At 45.5% G+C, this 21,442-nt stretch overlaps 1 protein-coding gene across 5 annotated transcripts in view; it reads left to right on the top strand.

The window, feature by feature from the left end:
- The window catches only part of NR1D2 (nuclear receptor subfamily 1 group D member 2), a gene marked incomplete at its 5' end in the record, with an annotated part of 28,941 nt that extends 21,189 nt beyond the window's left edge, over positions 1-7,752 (top strand). For all 5 annotated transcript variants that reach the window (XM_084620776.1, XM_084620777.1, XM_084620780.1 and 2 more), the window contains 2 exons: positions 4,838-5,048; positions 7,135-7,752. In XM_084620776.1, the coding sequence (XP_084476902.1) occupies positions 4,838-5,048; positions 7,135-7,331 (408 nt within the window). In that variant the 3' untranslated portion in view covers positions 7,332-7,752. The remainder of the gene's footprint in view (positions 1-4,837; positions 5,049-7,134) is intronic.
- Positions 7,753-21,442: the final 13,690 nt, after the last annotated feature.

Genomic DNA, 21,442 nt, shown 5'->3' with positions numbered 1-21,442 from the left:
GATGCATGTGTCTCGATCTAGAATCAAACTTCCCCCAGGATATGCAATTGCTCCGTTAGAGAGATGGAACCAGATCCTCAATGGGTATAATGGCATATAACCATTAAGGTCAATAAAGCTATAACAGGTAACACCAGCTGAGGATCTTGTTTGCATCTGGAGCCTGTTAACTTAATTTAAGCCCCAGCAGGGTTCATGGTTTTGTGTCAGCTCAGCAAAACTTTTCAACCAGAAACCCTTTTCCCAGACTTAGACAGCTGAGAACCCTACTCCACCTCCTCCCTCACCCCAGAACTCATCATTTATTTCTTTTAAATAGCTACCTGCAGGCAGCAACCTTGCTTCTGTGGGTCTAATCTGAATTATTCGCCCCACAGAGGCTCAGTTCCCTGTTCTGCACCTATTCCCTCTGCTGCCTGAAGTCTCTCCTGCAGAAAGACCTGATGGGGTTGGAGTGATTCCATCTGTGCAGGAGTCCCTCCAGTGGTAACTGGGGGTACTGCAGTCACTGGAGCCTCCGGTATCCTCTGGTGTCAGTAGCTGGAACTTTACTCAGCAATACAGTACCCACACTGTAGATCAGAGGTGGGCAAACTACGGCCCGGGGGCTGCATCCGGTCCTCCAGACATTTTATCTCGGCCCTCGAGCTCCTGCTGGGGAGCAGGGTCCAGGGCTTGCCCTGCTCCAGCCGGGGAGCAGGATCAGGGGCTTGTCCCACTCCACGCGGCTCCCAGAAGCAGCAGCATGCCCCCCCCCCCCCCCCGCCCCAGCTCCTACAAATAGCGGCAGCCAGGGGGCTCCGCACACTGCCTGCTGCTCCAAGTGTTGCCTCCGCAGCTCCCATTGGCCAGGAATCGCGGCCAATGGGAGCTGCGGGGCAGTGTTTGTGGACTGGGCGGTGCCTGTGGACGGGGCGGTGACTGCAGACAGGGCAGCTCACAGAGCCAGAGAGGGGACATTCTGCTGCTTCTGGGAGCTGCTTGAGATAAGCACCACCCGGAGTCTGCACCCCTGACCCCCTCCTGCCCCAGCCCTGATCCCCCTCCCACCCACTGAGCCCCTCAGTTCCAGCCTGGAGCATCCTCCTGCACTCCCACCCCAGAGCCCACACCTCCAGCCAGAGCTCTCACCTCCCCCGCTGCATCCCAACCCCCTGCTGCAGTCTGGAGCATCTTGAATGCCTCATTTCTGGCCCCACCCTAGAGCCCACATCCCCAGCCAGAGCCCTCGCCCCATTCCGCACCCCAGCCACCAATTTCGTGAGCGTTCATGGCCCGCCATACAATTTCCATACCTAGATGTGGCCCTCGGGCCAAAAGGTTTGCCCACCCCTGCTGTAGATACTACATAGTGTCTGCAGTGTGGCTGATAGTTGGGTCATTAGTAGTGGGCCTGAGCACCGCCAGCTCTTTATGACAAGACATGCTTACGTATGGTCATTACGTACTGTACGTAAATTGGTATCAGCTGGTTAATAATGCAAGGGCTCCTGATGTGGTGTTACAGCTAGTCAGTGTCCCTCACTTGATGACCTTTATTTAGGGGCCTGTCCTCCTGTGTGTGTGTGATGCACACTATTATTAGTGGAGTTAAAGCTTGCATGACTGGAGGAAACCTGACCCCACAGAATTCAAGGTCTCGTTCAGACAGGTCTAGTTTCTGTAACACGTATTTTTAAGCAGGGATATAGGACTGTGTGTTTACTTGCACTGAAGAAATTATTTTCTCCGGAAAGTTGTTGGGTCCCTTGCTTTCTTCACTGATAATGCATTAAATTATACAGCTCTAGAATGGTCAGTTGTTGGAGTGAGAGGTACCTGTTACACTGTGAAACTCAGACCCAGGTCCTGGCCTCCTCTATGCTACTTTCTCTTTGCTTCTGACTGCTCCCCCTTCCAGTGCCCTGCCTTATGTTTTCATTACCATATTTGTACTTAGCCTACACTATCACCTCTCCCCAGCACATCTTTGCCTGCAGTAACCATTAAAACTCTTGCTCGAATTACACAAAAAGACGGATTCCTGTCTGAAAAATTCTACACGTTTTAGGCTCTGCTCAGGTTCCACAGAGCGGAGACCTTCATCAAGTAGGGGGATAACTTAAAACAGAACCACCACATTAGCAAATTTAAACCTTCCCTCTGGCACTGGAGCTGTGGTTAATATAGATTGAAACACTGGGGAGCCAAATTTTCTAAGTACAGCCTCTCTTTGTACATGTACAGTCACTTGTGTGTAGTTTTGTGCGTGAGTACTTGTACATGAGTACAAATGAGATGCCTTCCAAGACACAGTCACGCACAAGCACAAATGGTTGAGGCCCTTTTGAAAACACCAGTTTGACATACTATCTAAAATTCCTATCTGGAGTCTAGATTTTATTTTACACTCTGGATTTTAGCTCTAGCTCCTTCTCTGGTGTCAACAAGCATAGCCTCAAGCGCTTCAGTTTACAGCAGCTGAGGAGTGGGCCATATGGTTTGAAGACCAGAATTAATATCCTGCTCACCTAGAAGAGTCATTATTTTAGGCCAGTGACTCCACGCTTCTGGAGCTCGATCCTGTGAAGTTCTGAGCATTTTCAGTTTCCAGAGAAAATGGTGGCGGCAGGGGTGTTCAGCACCTTGCGGTGAAATTCCCCCCTGCAGAAGGCCAGCCCCAGACCTGTCCACTGTTTATGTCCTATTTAAACTGTAGTTTGCAGGCTTCATTGGTGCATAGGCTTCTGCATGGTGCTAAAATTCACCACAGCATATATTTCTCTGTTGAAAGTGAACCCATAATATTATAGTGCTCATGGGCCAGATCCATAAGAGTATTTAGATGCCTTACTGCCTCTGTAGGCACCTGAGTCCACCATTTAGGTGCCAGTTATAACTTGTCAAAGTCAGTGCTCAGCTGTTGCCTAATCACATAGAGTTTCCACCTGCAGGCACGCACAGAGCCATCTAGGTCCTGATGCTGTCCCACAGCTAAGAAGCTGCACCAAACCCTTGCTTAAACAGAAGCCTCTAGACTGCTCCTCCTTCCCCATGTCCCCAGCGAGGCCCACTCCTAGACGCATTCTCAGAGCATGCTTAAGATCCGTTGCTTATCATAAGAGACAACCGGGATGGGATTAAGTTGTGTGAGTAGGGCACCCCCCTGGGAAGTGGGAGACCCAGGTTCAGATCCCTGCTCCAATGAATAGCTGATAAATGAAATAACTTCAAGAGGAGAGAGTGACCAAGCCCCCAGAAAAGCCAGGAGCCTGGTGGTTAGGGCAAGCACCTGGGATGTGGGTCATGTTGGTTCATGCCCTGCTCCAAATCAGACAAAGCAGAGTCTTGAAATCAGGCCTCCCGTAGCACAGATAAGAGCTCTAACAACTGGGCGATCAGCTGTGTGCGTGTGTGTCTCGTTTTTTATGAGAAAGGTCTTGGGTTTGGGCTGCTGGGGTATGGGCTGACCTGGCTTAGGTGCTTAACTCCAGGAGAGGGTCCAGCTGAGAATCATGAGCCGAAGGACATGCCTAGTTCTAGCCTGTCAGTCAGTTGCCTAAGGCCCAGATCAGTAGGAGTTAGGCACTCAAATGCCTTTGTGGATCTGGTCCTAATCTCCCTCCCATTCAGCATTTCACACCAGGTGGCTCCCCCCACAACTTACTGGCCTTCAAGGATCCCTTTCCTAAGCACCTAACCTTGCATTATACAGGTGCCCTGGTGCTACCAACAGTCCCTGCCCAAAGAACTTACACTCTGACAGTCAGACAAGAGAGGACAGGTAGATACAGACAGATGGGGGAGTGCAAGTAAACAGTAAGACAGTACTGGTCAGGGTGACAGGCAGTCTCTGCACACCAGCAGCCTATTTTGATTTTCAGAGGGGAAAAAAAATCAAGGCCATAACAGAAAGCAAGAAGTTAGACATTTTAAAATGAAGTTTGTTTTAGTTTATCCAAGTCAGAAAGTAGCAGTTCTGCACATTGTATTTAAACAATGGAACATGTCGGGGGTGGTTAAACATTGAGCAAATGGAACCTTACTAGCCATTCCACATGGAAAAAATTCACAGTGCAGCTGAGAACAAGGAGGCAAAGTTTGACAGTTGTAAATGCTCAGAAAGAGGTACCTATATCAAAAAATATATCCCCAATTGGTAGCTACAGACAAGGTGTAATTTCAAGCTCTGTTGTGTTAGCCTTTCCAAGGACACACATTCTGTTCTTTTCCACCGGGGCTCACTAACATTGCCTGTAAAAACCCAGCAGTGGCATGGTACTTCTACAGACAACACACCGTGGGCTAGATCCTCAGCTGTTATAAGTCACCATAGCACCATTGAAATCAATGGAGCTATTCCAGTTTACCCGAGAAGAGGATCCATCCGATGAAGTGAGCTGTAGCTCACAAAAGCTTATGCTCAAATAAATTTCTTAGTCTTTGAGGTGCCACAAGTCCTCCTTTTCTTTTAGCTTGGTACTGTTACTTGCTACCCACACACACAGGGCGAAGAAAACATTTCTTCTAATAACATGAATTTTTTGTTTGCTCCGTAACTATAAACAAGTCCTCATACTGATGCATTTGTGAACAGTGTTTTCTTTATGGCTCAGGATGTCTGAGGCTTAAGTTTTAGTTCTGCTATCCCTTCTCCCCCTCTACCTCCAAACAGCAGCTAATTTTCCTTATTCTCCCAGATTTCAGGGACGTAGCTTGCATCATTCTTTAGAGCTAAGTGGGGTATTGTCTATTTCTAATCAAGATAAGTGATAGGAATGAACTATTACATAGTTTAGTTTATTTTCTCATAGATCTATACAAATCTGCCTATATTTTCTTTTCTCTCTTTTGCCAGGTTTTAATGGTACGGTTTGCATCTTTATTTGATGCAAAGGAACGTACTGTCACCTTCCTTAGTGGAAAGAAGTACAGTATGGATGATCTGCATTCAATGGGAGCTGGCGATCTACTCAACTCCATGTTTGAATTTAGCGAGAAACTAAGTGGCCTGCAACTTAATGATGAGGAAATGAGTTTGTTTACAGCAGTTGTCCTGGTCTCTGCTGGTAAGGAAAGAAAGTTAATCTATACCTTTGCCAAACTTTGAATACAGTTGTCATTAGAGTGAAGGCCTCTGTAAAATATATATATTAAGCCTAATTAAGTTGGCTTGAAGGATTTAATGGGCCTCTTCTAAATTCCTGGCGGCCTGTAGTTTAAACTTCTGTAGCTCTGGACAGGGGGAAATTGCATATGTGAAAAACAGTTCTGATTTGCAGATATTTAGGACTTTTCTGCTATTACTATGGAACCCAAACGTCTGTTTAAAAGAAAAGAAAAATATCTGGCTTTCTCTACTGCTGTCTCACTGCTGTAGTAAAATATCCTTTCCAAAAAGTGTCAGCAGCCAGACAAGTAATAGGTCGAGAGTGGGAACTGTGGGCCCGATTTTCCCCTCGCTTATGCCAGTTTTACACAGGTGTAACTTGACTTCTGGGAAGTTAATCCTGACTTACACCAGTGTGGGTAATTGGAGAACCAGGTCCTTTTTACCTCAGAGATATCTTCAAAGCCTGGTACATAGCTTAGTAGTTTCAATTTTTTTGGTAAAGTCTCTATCCTGCAATTGGATCGGAACCTCTATTAGCAATAGGGTTGTCTGCATCATGAACCATACCTTATGCAGTTGAAGAGCCCATCAAGTCTTTAAAATGATGACCAACCTTAACTATTGAAATCAGGGGGAATTCATGACACTCAATTCTTTGCTGGAACTGACCCAGTTTTCCTAAAATTGTCACTTTTAGTCTATCTGGAACTTGATAAAATACTTTAAAGACCATCAAATTGTGTTTTCTGCTGCCATAAAATGCTAAAATATCGGAGTTGAGATTTGGGCCCCAAGTTGCATTCCTGCCACATCCCAAACTCCCAATGTGGTTCCTAGTATCACTGGGAGTTTCCAGGGTGTAAGGAATGCAGGACTGGCCCTTAAACAGTTCCCAGGTTATTGATTTTTGAGTACACCATTGGACCTAGCAATTAATTTTCTAAGGGTCACATGGGTGAGCAGTTATTCACTTGAATAGTCCCACTGGTGAGTAATCCCATTCTCTCCAATGTTGCTGCTGTGATACATTAAGTGTTTAAAAAACCGAAACAGCACCAGCAGGTGGAGGCTGCTGGCCAGCTTCTACAGTTGTTTGGGAATGCAGCTTCTTCTCTCCTTGTCCCCCATTTTGCTAGCCAATACGTAAGAAAAGCTGGAGCAGTGGCCATGTCTCCGTTCCCATCCGCCTTTGGGATTCCACGTGCCCCAGGAGCGTAGGGAGGGGATCAGTCCCTGTGCTCCCAAGTGTACAAGGGCTGCATTTCTGCCTGAGCCATGTGAGTGTGGGGAAAAGGCTCCTTAGACGCTCTCACAAACTGTGCACCCACGTTCTGTGCTTGAGACAGGCAGAATCTGAGTGGAATATTTTTTCTTGAAAAAGGGAAGGATGTTGAGAGCTTTAGATAGTAAACATGTTCTAGTGCAGCAGTCTCCCGGGATGTGTTCTGTTCTCAGTGCTGGCTAACTAACTGTAACTTGAGATAGGGCCCAGTCCTGTAAAGTGTTGAACTGGCTCTGCTTCCATTCATCAGTGGCTGCTGAGCCAAACAGCTTCCCCAAGATGGTGGTCAAAAACAGGACTTTAGAGCTAGGCTCTTAAATTCTTTCTTAGACCTGATTTTCTGCAGTGCTGAGCACTTGCGGTTCCTGTTGAAGTCAGTGGAAGGTGCTGGCTGTGCAGCACCTCCAAACTGTTAGGCTACTTTCATTATGCAGCTAAGGCCCTGATTCAGCAAAGCACTTTAGCCCATACTTTCCTTCAAGCATGTGCTTAAATCCATCTCTCTTCAGTAAAGTACATATGTGCTTTGCTTTGCTGAATAGAGATGGGACTGCCTGCCTATGTCTGAGCTTTGCTGAATCTGGGCCTAAATAAGGATGTGGAGACTCGCTTGAGCCACCCAGGTTTGAAAGTCTTGGCTCACATTTTTTCCTATATTGGTTGATGTGGACAACTGACTCATAACTGCTTTTTATCTGCAAGCTATGTTTGCCTGCCTTTTCTCCCACTCGTTTTTTTTTTCTCCTCCCTTTCCCTTTAGATCGATCTGGAATAGAAAATGTTAACTCTGTGGAGGCGCTGCAGGAGACACTAATTCGTGCACTAAGGACCTTAATTATGAAAAACCATCCAAACGAAGCCTCTATTTTTACAAAACTTCTTTTGAAATTACCTGACTTGCGTTCTTTAAACAACATGCACTCTGAGGAACTCTTGGCCTTTAAAGTTCACCCATAGGCCTTTAGCTCTTATTTATACATGAACTTGCCTCATGTTAAGCTGTATATTTTGTGCTAAAATACTTATTTATATGTTTGTACCGCTTGTTGGAGGAGAAAACCTCATTGACTCTTAGTGATTGGTTGATACGCCGTAACCTTGCAATAACATTTCAGAGTGAGTACGTCCAGTGGTTAGCAACGTGACATTCAGAGTTCATCAAAATATCCAGAATCATCAGTATGTTGACTGTAAAGTTTTTCACTCAACAGAAAGACCTGTCAGCTTCCTCTGGTGAAAATCAAAAGCATAGTAGCTGTGTGGGAAATGAGAGAAATGACAGTTGGGCTTTCCCATATCTAACGCATGTAGTCTTGCTTGTCTGGAAAGCTCTTACAAATTAACTAATGACCTATATAAAGTACAGAATTGTGTGTGTGTGTGTATATATATATATATATATATATATATATATATATATATTGTGTATGTATATAAATTGTTCTACATAAAAATATAGACATAATTTCTTCACAATATTTTAAACTGTGAAGGAGTTAAACTTGCAAAAGCAGGTTCTCTATGGAAAGAACCAAAATAGATGCACTTTGTGTATTGCTGAACTAATTATCTGACCATTTATAATTTTTAGAAAACAGCAAATTTGCATTGATATGCTATATTTGTTAATAAAAGAAATACTGTGACACCAAAATTGCAGTCAGGTCCAACTTTATAACGAGAACTATTAACTGAAAGAGAATTGTTCAGGGTACTAGTTAGATTGATTATTTGTTGCAGCTAAGGTTCTTACCTTGTGCTGATAGTGGTTAAAAAGCTGTTGGACACTAGCATAGCTGATGAGCAACAGAATCCATCAATTCCTCCTAAAGAATCAAGGAAAATTTTCAGGAAAAGTGTATCCATCTAATATCCAGATTGCAGGTTTGTTTGTTTTTTTCTTTTGGGGTTTTTTTTTTGTTTTTTTTGCATGTATATTTCTGTGTCCATTTCTTTCTTACACTACACCAATTTGCTAGTTGACTGCTCAATAAGATTTGAATACAGAGCTGAGAGAGACACCTTGGTCTTTTCCTGTTGTTTTACCGCCAACCTTAATATGTATATAAATATTGGAGCTGTATGCTTTTTAAAGAACATTTTTTGTGTACGGAAAACAAGTGCACTCGATTGTTGGATATCATGACTCGCTTAACAAAACAGAGTTTTGGGGGTTTGGGGCTCTGTTTATTCCAGACAGAAAAATTCCCAGACTTGAGGGTCTGTTTTGTATTCTGCTGCTTTCCACCCTGAAAGGGAGGAGGGGGAATGTGCCTCATGGAGTTGAATTTCTTCTGTTATAGCAGGAAGTGACACCACAGACTCGTGATTTAAAAAGCCAAAGCAGTAATGTTATAAATAGTCATGTTACTGTCATATACTGTGTGAGCTGAAAATGCTCTTTTTACCTTCATGTTTAGTTTGCTGGTGTTAAAGTTTGACCCTCTAAGGTCTTAAAATTGTGTAACACTAACTGTTGTCAACTGATAGAGGGTTGTTGCTAAAGGGTTAATGTGATGTGTAAGGGCACAGTCCCTCAAACTTTCTGATGGCAGAACTCCCATTAACCTTGCAGGTTCAAAACGCTATGGACTTCTACAAAGCCAGTTGAAGTCAGTATGAATCTTCCCAATGACTTCAGTAGGATTTGGATCAAGCCCTGGAGATCCGATCCTGCACCATGCAAGTCAATGGCACTTTTGCCGCTAATGGTAGTGGTGGGGATGAGAGGAGGTTTGGGCTGCGCTGTAGCATGAACATGGGCCATCAGTTTTTAAGCAGAAATCTCAGTTGAAAGGGATGAGTTCTGCCCAAAAGTGAATGGCAAGGGAGTCAAACTGAAGGGGATCTGGAAAGAGTGCAGCTATATCCTTGCTTTGCCAAAAAGCAGAGGGGCACAGGCTTTCCCAATAGCTCCCCCTCCTCCTCAGCTGGTGGGGTGAGAGCTCTCCTCCTGCTTCAAACTACTTCAACCACTGGAAAACAGCCCCCCTTTTTAAAATGTTTTCAGGAGATTACATTTCTAGGGCGTTTCCCCCTCATTTCTGTAAACACTGCATTCAACCAATGTTATTAGTTTTAAAGCTTCACTGATGTGTATTCTAAAATGCACATTTATGAAAGGACACAATTGCATCATTTGTTTCTACAAGGAGTCAAGGTGGCTCTTTTATATACCCTGTTTCAAAAGTGACGGTCAAACTGACCCCTGATTTTTGGCTTCTTATAGAGGCCTCATCACCATCTCTCTCTCTCTCTCTTTCTTTCTTTTAAAACTTTTATTATTAAGCCTTTAGGAATGTATAACCAGGACTGTGTAAGGATTGCTTATTAAAATTTTAGTTAGATTCAATATATATGCAATAGATAAATATTCTGATGTGTGCAATTTCATTTGAATGAAATCTTCCTACATGTAATGCAAATCGAACTTACATCAGCTGAAAAACCCCCAGATTCATGCCAAAAGGTTTAATGAAAAAGAAAAAGCTATTCAAAATGGCTCATATTTCATGAACTCCATAACTGAACTTCAGAAAGAAGTTACTTTAGCCATGTATTGTGAGCTCACTCTTTTACTGTGTCACTGGTTATACACTTGTTAAATGCTGAGATAATAGTCTTCATGCAAGACATTTATGAGTACTGTAGATGGGACTTTGCGGAACGATTAATATAACGTACTGTATGAATTTATTGAAATGTTACTGATTGTACAGGTTTGAAAAGATTAAATATGGGCATTATGTTAGCAAACAAAGCTGTTTCCATGCTGTTGTGTATCTCTATACATATAAAGTCTACATGGGGGAGGGACAGTACATATGCCGAGGCACAAGGAATCAGAATGCCAGTTGGTGTAAGGTCAGTGGAGCTGCGCTGATTTGCAGTGGTATAAGATACTGCTTTTTCCTCCAAGGTGGATGAATGCTTGGTTAGTTGAAGATGATTTATGATTACCAGCAGGGTAGGAGTAGATTTCTATCCTTTTAATACTAATTTAAAACCTCTTCACTGCATTGTAACTGAGTAGGGTACATGGTTTGTTTTCCGTAAAGCTTGTCTCAGGGAGACCAGTGCGCCCAAAAGCAACTGATGAGCTTTGATTTTTCCAATTTAAAATTTGCGGATTGTCAGTGAAGGGTTTGTCGTTTCAAGCTGTCGGTTCTGGAGAGCTGGGAACACAATTTAAAGGGGCACTGTCAAACTTCCCTGAAAATTGTGTAGCTGCTGCTGCTAAACAAAATCACCCACACCAGAGCCCCCATTGTTGAAAGAAAATAGAGAAACCTCTTGCCATTTTGCTTTGTGTATTGGCACTGCTTTAGTCCTGCCATGAGCGCCTCATGGTCTGAAACCCGTGCCCACGCAGAACCTTTGTGACTCCAGCAGGGAGCTCATTGCAGAATCCCAGCTTTAGGCAGAGCACTTAAGCATTGGCCTTGGGAAGTTTCCCACTTTGTGGGAATCTCTCACACAGCATCCTAGGGAGTCCTCCAAAATAGGCAGAGAGCCAGGTGAGAAACAACTTTTAACTCATTTGGAGAAACTAACTAGATTTCAAGTTTACAGTGCCCCTTCAAATGAGGATCTTGCCTTGACTTAGTCCCAAATTCTGATTTCCTGTTGTTCATGCACTAACAGAAATAAATGGTACCTTTTACAAGGAAAACACATCTAATATTGTAGTCAATATCTGGGTACAATTTATTATTAAAGTATAAATGGACATGGGCATAGACTGCATCTCATCCTGTTTCTGAATCATCATCTGAAAACTGTATGGGAGGTACGGAGAATAAAGATCATTTCTAACCAACTGTTTTGTGGTTTAATTGTTAAACACTTTCTAAAAGTAAGTGGAAGTAATCATTACATCCTTCCCCTGAAGAGCTTTCCAAGCCCTTAATCTTTGAATTCCTGTTTAGGTTGAAGTGAACACAGATGGTGACTCTCCTGAGAGTCTCCTGTCTTAATAAATTATTCTCAAGTAACATCACTAGGGTCCACTTGTATGCTGGTAAACAGGGGGAGAGGCAAATGAAATGTGTTAAAAGCCTCTCTGATTCATAGAAGTTGCAGCTAACATGTACAGAAGTCCTGCATCAGGGTGGGTCACACTGTAGTTAAGGTTGAGATAGGTACTCCTTTCTGAGCCCCTGTTTTCAAACACTTGAGTTATTCCCCAGTTTACCTTTTGTGTTGTAATAGGTCATGCTTATGCTCAGCTCAAAGCCAATTTGTGTGTATTTATATATGGGAAAATCATAAAAGCATTTTTTAGTTATTTTTAACATAGGAAAAAAGTATATTACATTTTAAATTGGGGAGGGAGGGAAGGGGTAAAAGGCACCCTCTCAGGCCTCAAACCTGGCTTTGTTTAAAAAGATCACATTTAGCAAAATGCCTACCACTTGACTGTGGACCTTGTTAGGGTTACCAAAAAATTGGTTAAGATTTCCAAGTTGACATCACCTTCCATTTACCAGTAGCAGTTTAGGGCCAGCTTCAGGGCTCATGTGTAGCTAAACACACAGCAGTGAGACCTCGCACAAGTTTGAAGTTAGGCCTCACGCTTTAGACTTCCTTGTGGTATGACAGGAATTCTTCAGTGGGTGGGTTCCTAACATCATCATCTTGCATCAGGAAAACTCTACAAGCTGCCCTCAAGTTCAGTTTCTGTTACCTACGTCTGTCAGGTGATACTAATAGGCAAGGTGTCAGAAAGCTATTTTTAAAATGCTGTAAAGTGTCAGAGCCATTTTCCTTGACTGGCCACCATTTACAGGCCATGTTCTGTAAGCCAAGGACAGGGAGTACTAGAGCCGTTTGCTGCATAGGATAATTGACACCTTCTTACTGTTACAGTTTTAAATGTAGCACACTTTACATACAGGAAACATTTTTTTTAATGAGACAAGCACCATAATTCTCAATTACATGAATGCCCCTTTATGCCATTCTGGAAGTTTAAATGCACTTCGAATTCAGCAGATATGGCCCCACCGCAAACTGGTGTAGAAAAGCTCTGCAGTGGCCCTGCTCCCAGCCTCTGGCGTGCTGGATGGGGTAGAGGCGTTGGCCAAGCACAATATGGCTACTTGCAGGGGCCACTCTTATCTTATTTTAGGGGCTGGGGTTGGCCTTTGTATGGCTCCAGAACAGCGGGAGCACAAAGGTGGCTTAAAGGGGCCTCCTTCCCCCCAATCCTGCTCCAAGTGCAGGAGCGGCATCACGTCCAAAGGGCATAGTGCTCTGGCTAGCTTGTAAAGCCTGTGCGGTGCAGGTGTCCGGGCAGGGAAGACGCCTAAGCGAGTGTCTGGCTAAGGCGCTGCTTACCTAGCATGCTGTCCTGTACCCCGGGCCCACAGTTCAGATGCACCTCATTTAAAGGGCTGCACTTTCCAGTGCCCGAGCAGGTTCTTCTGAGACAAACCCTCACTTGTGGCTGGGACTTGGAGCAGGGGCTGTTTCCAAACAGATGTATGCTCTTCACCTTCTCCACCCCACCCCCCCCATTGGTCAGCTCGGCTCCCTCGTTCATCTCTTCCCCTTAGCTCAGGACTTTCTTCTGTGGTTCCTTTAGTTCTGTCTTCCTATCAGCCCTTTTCTGTACTGTCCCTTATACAAAGTCACCGGCGTAATCCATACTGGCGCCTTGCCACTATCCCCGGTACCTTTGTAGCCCTTTCTCATTGCACGGCTGAGCTATTCAGTGGCATGTCTGAGCCCCCTCTAGTGGCTAGTTTGATGCATGGACCTAAAAGAGCAAATTGGGGCCGCCCTGCTATGGTGGGTTTCAGAGCAGCAGCCGTGTTAGTCTGTGTTCGCAAAAAGAAAAGGAGGACTTGTGGCACCTTAGAGACTAACCCATTTATTTGAGCGTGAGCTTGTTAGTCTCTAAGGTGCCACAAGTCCTCCTTTTCTTTTTGCTATGGTTGATTCTATATGCGCTTCAGGGCAGGGACTGGCTCTGCCTCTGTATTTGGCAGCACGTAATTCACAGTGAGCGCTACCACTACCTAAAGCATTAATTAGCATTTGGCAGTCGTTAATTTCCTGGGTGGTCTAGCTCAGTGCTGCTCTTCCAGGGAGCCCGGCATGCACCCAAGTGCCAGCTGTGATACAACTCTGGTACTAGTTGCAGAGGGACCATGGGGCTTGCTCCTTGCTGAACAAACCACAGGTCTGGGAACTACACTCTTGAGAAGCCTTGGCGTCAGCAGGAGACCAGCTGTATCAGGGCAGATCTGTGCCACCGTTCCTGTACCGCCCATGCCATGGCAGCACCATTCCTGGTAGCTTTTGTATAACTCAGTGATTGAGACTTCCCGCCCCCCCCCATCTTTTAATAAATAAACCCACTTATCCCTGGCTGCTACTCATGTACCTGCCCATCTGAGTTTCCTGAAACCACTTGCGAGCCCTGCAGCTGCAGATTGTCTGAACCAGCCCGCTAACAACCTATGCTCATGTTTCTGCATGAAAGGCTTCAGTTTCCCAAAGAAGAGCGAGCCCCACAACCTGATGTTGCCATGAAACAGTCATTTGCTGAGGTCCCTGCATTTTAATGAACAGCAGGAGCCCATCACGGTACCCTTACTTGGACTGGCTAGATGCTGGGCTCGGTCTGTGCTCAACACCTTCAGCCAGCCAGGAGCGCCATCTTAGCTCCCCCAGTCTTCAGCAGCCCTGCCCACACTGAGCTGTTTGTAGTCCTGCTGCTCTTCCACCCAGCCAGGCATCCCAGTTCCTCCTTTTCCAGATCCAGGCAGGCTGCACCTGCACATGGCACCTGATTAGTTGCTCCAGCAGCCCCCTCTGATTGACTGCTTCCTCTGCAGCCACTCTAGGCTGCCTGGAGGATTTCTCCTCTGCTCTTTTCTGGGGCGGGGTAAGGCAGGGACACAACTCCAGTAGTGGGGCCTCGGGATCTAGTCCACCCCACCACCCTCCCATTGAAATCTGGGCCCGTGTCAAGCAGTTACAGGAGAGAATGGTCATCTCACAGCACTACCCTTTTCTAGTCTATGGCTTTTCTGCTGTAGTTTATCATTTGCTAGGCTGTACGATTGCTATGGCAGACTGCACGGCCTCACGCTCAAAAAGCCAAAGCCAAGTTCACCCAGTGACAATAGCATTAGGCCAGGGGTCAATTCCTCTTAGTATGACAACATAATTTACTGTTTAAACCTACAATTAACATAAACCACAAAGAAATTGTCCATGCACGTTATGATAGTGACACTTTAACTGTGGGCATGAATTATAGCATTGCAGATGCACGCATATTTCAGTCTCGTACTCTTTCCAGCAAACTCCCAAATGCTGATACTTTGCACTTACGACATACCTTTCACTGACCTCCGGGTGTCACCCTGACTAACTGAAATGACAATGAACAGGGCTTGTCCTTGTATACACTGACCACAAACTGACCAGGGTCTGCCTCAGTACAACTCTTTGATGATGTGTTCTCTCATGATAAAACTGTAACGACAAGGCTTGAAATAGAAGAGCTGGCTCTATCACTGAATTGCTGTGAGACCTTCAGTCAAGTCACTTAACCTTACTGTTCCTCAGTTTCGCTGTCTGTATAACAGGAAGGTAAATACCATAATATCTGCTATGAGACTTCACTGAAAAACATTTGTAAATTGCTTTGAGATTCTCATGTAGAAGGTGTTGTAGAGATGCAAATTGTTACAAAAGTTGTCTAGGAGTATGTCTCCACTACAAAATAAGGTCACATTTATAGACGTCGGTTTTTTTAGACGTTGTTTTTATATAGTCGATTGTGTGTGTCCCCACACAAAATGCTCTAAGTGCATTAACTCGGCGGAGTGCTTCCACAGTACCGAGGCTAGCGTTGACTTCCGGAGTGTTGCACTGTGGGTAGCTATCCCACAGTTCCCACAGTCTCCACCACCCATTGGAATTCTGGGTTGAGAGCCCAATGCCTGATGGGGCAAAAAACAGTGTCGCGGGTGGTTCTGGGTACATGTTGTCAGGTCCGCCCTCCCTCCCTCCGTGAAAGCAATGGCAGACAATCGTTTTGCGCCTTTTTTCCTGAGTTACCTGTGCAGTAGCCATACCACAGCAAGTATGGAGCCTGCTCAGCTCACTGTCACCGTATGTCTCCTGGGTGCTGGCAGACATGGTACTGCATTGCTACACAGCAGCAGCAACAACCACCCATTGCTTTGTGGTAGCAGCTGGTGCAATAGGCCTGAAAACCATTATCATTGTGTCTGAAGTGCTCCTGGTCTCCTCAGTAAGGTTGGTCAGGAGCGCCTGGGCAGACATGGGCACAGGGGCTAAATTAGGAGTGACTCGACCAGGTCATTCTCTTTAGTCCTGCAAGCAGTCCTATTGCACCAACTTCCGCCGAGCAGCCAGGAGATGTGGATGGCTTGCAGTCCTACTGCACCGTCTGCTGCCAGCCAAAGATGTAAAAGATAGATGGAGTGGATCAAAACAAGAAATAGACTAGATTTGTTTTGTATTCATTTGCTCCCCACTCCCTCCCTCCGTGAAATCAACAGCCGACAGTTGTTTTGGTGAGGTCTGTCAGGGGCACCTTGAAAACTTTAATGGAGATTCAGTCCTGCCTGAAATACTAGAGGGAGGGATAGCTTAGTGGGTTGAGCATTGGCCTGCTAAACCCAGGGTTTTGAGTTCAATCCTTGAGGGGGCCATTCTGTGTGACAGTTATTTTTGTTTCTCCTTGATGTAAAGCCACCCCCTTTGTTGATTTTAATTCCCTGTAAGCAAACCCTGTAAGCCATGTCGTCAGTCGTCCCTCCCTCCGTCAGAGCAACGGCAGACAATCATTCTGCGCCTTTTTTCTGTGCAGACACCATACCACGGCAAGCATGGAGCCTGTTCAGATCACTTTGGCAATTAGGAGTACATTAAACACCACACACATTATCCAGCAGTATATGGAAGACCAGAACCTGGTAAAATGAAACTGGGCAAGTAGGCGACATCAGCACGGTGACGAGAGTGATGAGGACATGGACACAGACTTCTCTCAAAGCACGGGCCCTGGCAATGTGGGCAGCATGGTGCTAATGGGGCAGGTTCATCTGGTGGAACGCCGATTCTCGGCCCAGGAAACAAGCACAGACTGGTGGGACCACATAGTGTTGCATGCGTAATGGCACTTTCATGGAACTTTGTGACTTGCTTTCCCCTGCCCTGAAGTGCATGAATACCAAGATGAGAGCAGCCCTCACAGTTGAGAAGCGAGTGGCAATAGTCCTGTGGAAACTTGCAATGCCTGACAGCTACCGGTCAGTTGGGAATCAATTTGGAGTGGGCAAATCTACTGTGGGGCCTGCTGTGATGCAAGTAGCCAACACAATCAAAGATCTGCTGATATCAAGGGTAGTGACCCTGGGAAATGTACAGGTCATAGTGGATGGCTTTGCGGCAACGGGATTCCCTAACTGTGGTGGGGCCATAGACGGAACCCATATCCCTATCTTGGCACTGGAGCACCAAGCTGGCAAGTACATAAACCGCAAGGGGTACTTTTCGATAGTGCTGCAAGCTCTGGTGGATCACAAGGGACGTTTCACCAACATCAACGTGGGATGGCCAGGAAAGGTACATGACACTTGCATATTCAGGAGCTCTGGTCTGTTTCAAAAGCTGCAGGAAGGGACTTTATTCCCAGACCAGAAAATAACCGTTGGGGATGTTGAAATGCCTATTGTTGTCTTTGGGGCCCCAGCCTACCCCTTAATGCCATGGCTCATGAAGCGATACACAGGCACCCTGGACAGTAGTCAAGAGCTGTTCAACTACAGGCTGGGCAAGTGCAGAATGGTGGTAGAATGTGCATTTGGACATTTAAAAGCACGCTGGCGCAGTTTACTGACTTGGTTAGACCTCAGCAAAACCAATATTCCCACTGTTATTACTGCTTGCTGTGCTCTCCACAATATCCGTGAGAGTAAGGGGGAGACATTTATGGTGGGGTGGGAGGTTGAGGCAAATTGCCTGGCCTCTGGTTACGCGCAGCCAGACACCAGGGCAGTTAGAAGAGCACAGGAGGGTGCGGTGTGCATCAGAGAAGCTTTGAAAACCAGTTTCATGACTGGCCAGGCTACTGTGTGAAAGTTCTGTTTGAAACCCCCATCCCTTGGTTCACTCTACTTCCCTGTAAGCTAACCACCCTCCCCTCCTCCCTTCGATCAGCACTTGCAGAGGCAATAAAGTCATTGTTGCTTCACATTCATGCATTCTTTATTAATTCATCACACAAATAGGTGGATAACTGCCAAGATAGCCCGGGAGGGATGGTGGAGGAGAGAAGCACCAGGAGGGGTGGTGGAGGAGGGAAGGACAAGGCCACACAGCACTTCAAAAGTTTAAAACTTTGAATGCCAGCCTTCTGTTGCTTGGGCAATCCTCTGGGGTGGAGTGGCTGGGTGGCCGGAGGCCCCTGAACCGCGCTCGTGGGTGTCTGGGTGAGGAGGCTATGGAATTTGGGGAGGAGGGAGGTTGGTTACTCAGGGGCTGTAGTGGCGGTCTGTGCTCCAGCGCCTTTCCTGCAGCTCAACCATATTTGATCCTCCAGCAGCCTCAGCATTGAATCCTGCCTCCTCTCATCACACTGTCGCCACCTTTCAGCTTCAGCCCTCTCTTCAGCCCTCCACTTACTCTCTTCAGCCCACCACTTATTCTCTTCAGCATGCCACCTCTCCTCCAGGTCATTTTGTGCTTTCCTGCACTCTGACATTGTCTGCCTCCACGCATTCGTCTGTGTTCTGTCAGTGTGGGAGTACAGAATGAGCTCAGAGAACATTTCATCGCGAGTGCGTTTTTTTCGCCTTCTAATCTTCACTAGCCTCTGGGAAGGAGAAGATCCTGTGATCCTTGAAACACATGCAGCTGGTGGAGAAAAAAAAGGGACAGTGGTATTTAAAAAGACACATTTTATAGAACAATGGGTACACTCTTTCAGGGTAAACCTTGCTGTTAATATTTCATACATAGCACATGTGCTTTCGTTACAAGGTCGCATTTCGCCTCCCCCCACCACGTGGCTAGCCCCTCCCCCCTCTCTGTGGCTAAGAGTGGGGAACATTTCTGTTCAGCCACAGTCAAACAGTCCAGATCAGCAGGAACGGGCACCTCTGAATGTCCCCTTAAGAAAAGCACCCTATTTCAACCAGGTGACCATGAATGATATCACTCTCCTGAGGATAACACAGAGAGATAAAGAATGGACGTTGTTTGAATGCCAGCAAAAATACACTGCAATGCTTTGTTCTACAATGATTCCCGAGTTCACGCTACTGGCCTGGAGTGGTAAAGTGTCCTACCATGGTAGACGCAATAAGGCTGCCCTCCCCAGAAACCTTTTGCAAAGGCTTTGGGAGTACATCCAGGAGAGCCGCAAATGCCAGGGCAAATTAATCATTAAACACACTTGCTTTTAAACCATGTATACTATTTTAAAAGGTACACTCACCAGAGGTCCCTTCTCCGCCTGGCGAGTCCGGGAGGCAGCCTTGGGTGGGTTCGGGGGATACTGGCTCCAGGTCCAGGGTGAGAAACTGTTCCTGGCTGTCGGGAAAACCGGTTTCTCCACTTGCTTGCTGTGAGCTATCTACCTTATCATCATCTTCCTTGTCCCCATAACCTGCTTCCTTGTTGCCTCCATCTCCATTGAAGGAGTCAAACAACATGGCTGGGGTAGTGGTGGCTGAACCCCCTAAAATGGCATGCAGCTCATCATAGAAGCAGCATGTTTTGGGCTCTGACCCGGAGTGGCCGTTTGCCTCTCTGGTTTTCTATTAGGCTTGCCTCAGCTCCTTAAGTTTCACACGGCACTGCTGTGGGTCCCTGTTATGGCCTCTGTCCTTCATGCCCTGGGAGATTTTGACAAATGTTTTGGCATTTCGAAAACTGGAATGTAGTTCTGATAGCATGGATTCCTCTCCCCATACGGCAATCAAATCCCATACCTCCCATTCAGTCCAGGCTGGAGCTCTTTTGCGATGCTGGGACTCCATCATGGTCACCCCTGCTGATGCGCTCTGCATTCACCTGCAGCTTGCCACGCTGGCCAAACAGGAAATTGAAATTCAAAAGTTCACGGGCCTTTTCCTGTCTACCTGGCCAGTGCATCTGAGTTGAGAGTGCTGTCTAGAGCGGTCACAATGGAGCACTCTGGGATAGCTCCCGGAGGCCAATACCATCTAATTGCATCCACAGTACCCCAAATTCAACCCGGCAAGGCCGATTTCAGCGCTAATCCCCTTGTTGGGGGTGAAGTAAGGAAATCGATTTTAAGAGCCCTTTAAGTCAAAAAAAAGGGCTTCGTCATGTGGACGGGTGCAGGGTTAAATCGATTTAACGCTGCTAAATTCGACCGCAACTCCTAGTGTAAACCAGGGCTAGAACAAACAAGGAATGTAACCAAACTGATTAGCTACTAGATGTTTTTTCCTAAGGACCAGAAATGAGCATTGAGAGTCCATCAGTTCAATCTATTTATTATGCTAATAGAATCTGTGACACACTGTATAAAAATGTACTACAGACATAATATTATTTTCTTACATGAAGAAAGTCATAATTAAGCACAACATTAAAAAAAACACAACACAACACGTTCTGTAATTTTCTAACTTCACCTTATCCACAAAAAGAAAAGGAGTACTTGTGGCACCTTAGAGACTAACCAATTTATTTGAGCATAAGCTTTCGTGAGCTACAGCTCACTTCATCGGATGTAGTTCACGAAAGCTTATGCTCAAATAAATTGGTTAGTCTCTAAGGCGCCACAAGTACTCCTTTTCTTTTTGCAAATACAGACTAACACGGCTGTTACTCTGAAACCTTATCCACAGTGCCTTGGAATTGGAAGGAACAATGTAAAGATGGTTTCAGGATCCCAGGCAATTTATATTACCCTTAACACAGTCCTTCTATATTGTCCTTTCTCTTGAAGACTAGTTCAGAACTATATAGCTCACATTCTAGTTTCCATGGGATAAATGTCTCAAAATAAAGAACCAGTTCGTGGTGGGTCCCTGTACTGAAGTCATAGGTCACACCATAACTCAAATTCTCAGGCAGTTTGATGGTGCAGGAATCTATCTATGCTTTAGCATTCTATTGTAGACACAGTCTGGACCAAGTACCTAGAAAATGTCAATGTTAGGGGTTTTAATAAACCATTGCAAAGGATAAACCTTGTTTCCACAGTTGGGGCCAAATGCGCTGCATACATTTTTTTGAGTACTAACTAGAATTCACTGGCACAGATCCCATTTTCCCCAGACAGAACATATACAGATACAGCCCACTGCCCATGAGCCGGTGTTAGAATCTAGCCACTGTGCGGGCAGACAAAGTGTGTGTGCAAAGTTGTTTGTGCAAAGATAAGGGTTAGATTGAAGCCCTTTGAGTTCTAAACCTTAAAATGTTGACTCTGATAACTGGTTCCCCACTAACCTTTAAATACAGTCCTCTTGTAAAGCCTCACCCTCCATGCACGGGAACTAATACACGTCCAACATCCTATTTTAACAACTTTCTTTATGGCTGGAAAAAAAAGGGGACATGATGTGTCCAGTATCAGAGGGGTAGCAGTGTTAGTCTGGATCTGTAAAAGCGGCAAAGAGTCCTGTGGCACCTTATAGACTAACAGACGTATTGGAGCATGAGCTTGCGTGGGTGAATACCCACTTTGTCAGATGCATGATGTTTCCAGTTATCTCCACAAGGGGGCACTCTACCACAAGGAATGCCATCAACTGGGCCAATTTATGGCGGCAAGGACATTTTCTGCTGTCTGTATCACAGCCCAAAAGGAAAGCTATTAGGAAAAATAAACAGATTATCAGGCTTTGAGGCAGAGACATTAGACAAGAGGGATTAAAGTGCAGCTCTGGGGACAAAGATAATGAAGCATGCATTTATAGAAATGTCAGGACAAATGAGAATGACATAACCAAATAATCAAAAGCAGGGAGCAGGGGGAAAGCAGCAGCAATGAGAAAAAATTAAAATCACAAGCACATCACAAAGAGCAGCAATTATCC

Source organism: Lepidochelys olivacea (assembly GCF_965140295.1).
Source record: "Lepidochelys olivacea isolate rLepOli2 genome assembly, chromosome: 2".
Classification (NCBI taxonomy): domain Eukaryota; kingdom Metazoa; phylum Chordata; order Testudines; family Cheloniidae; genus Lepidochelys; species Lepidochelys olivacea.
Note: the sequence above shows the minus strand (reverse complement) of the source record. Positions and strands in the feature narration are given on the sequence as shown.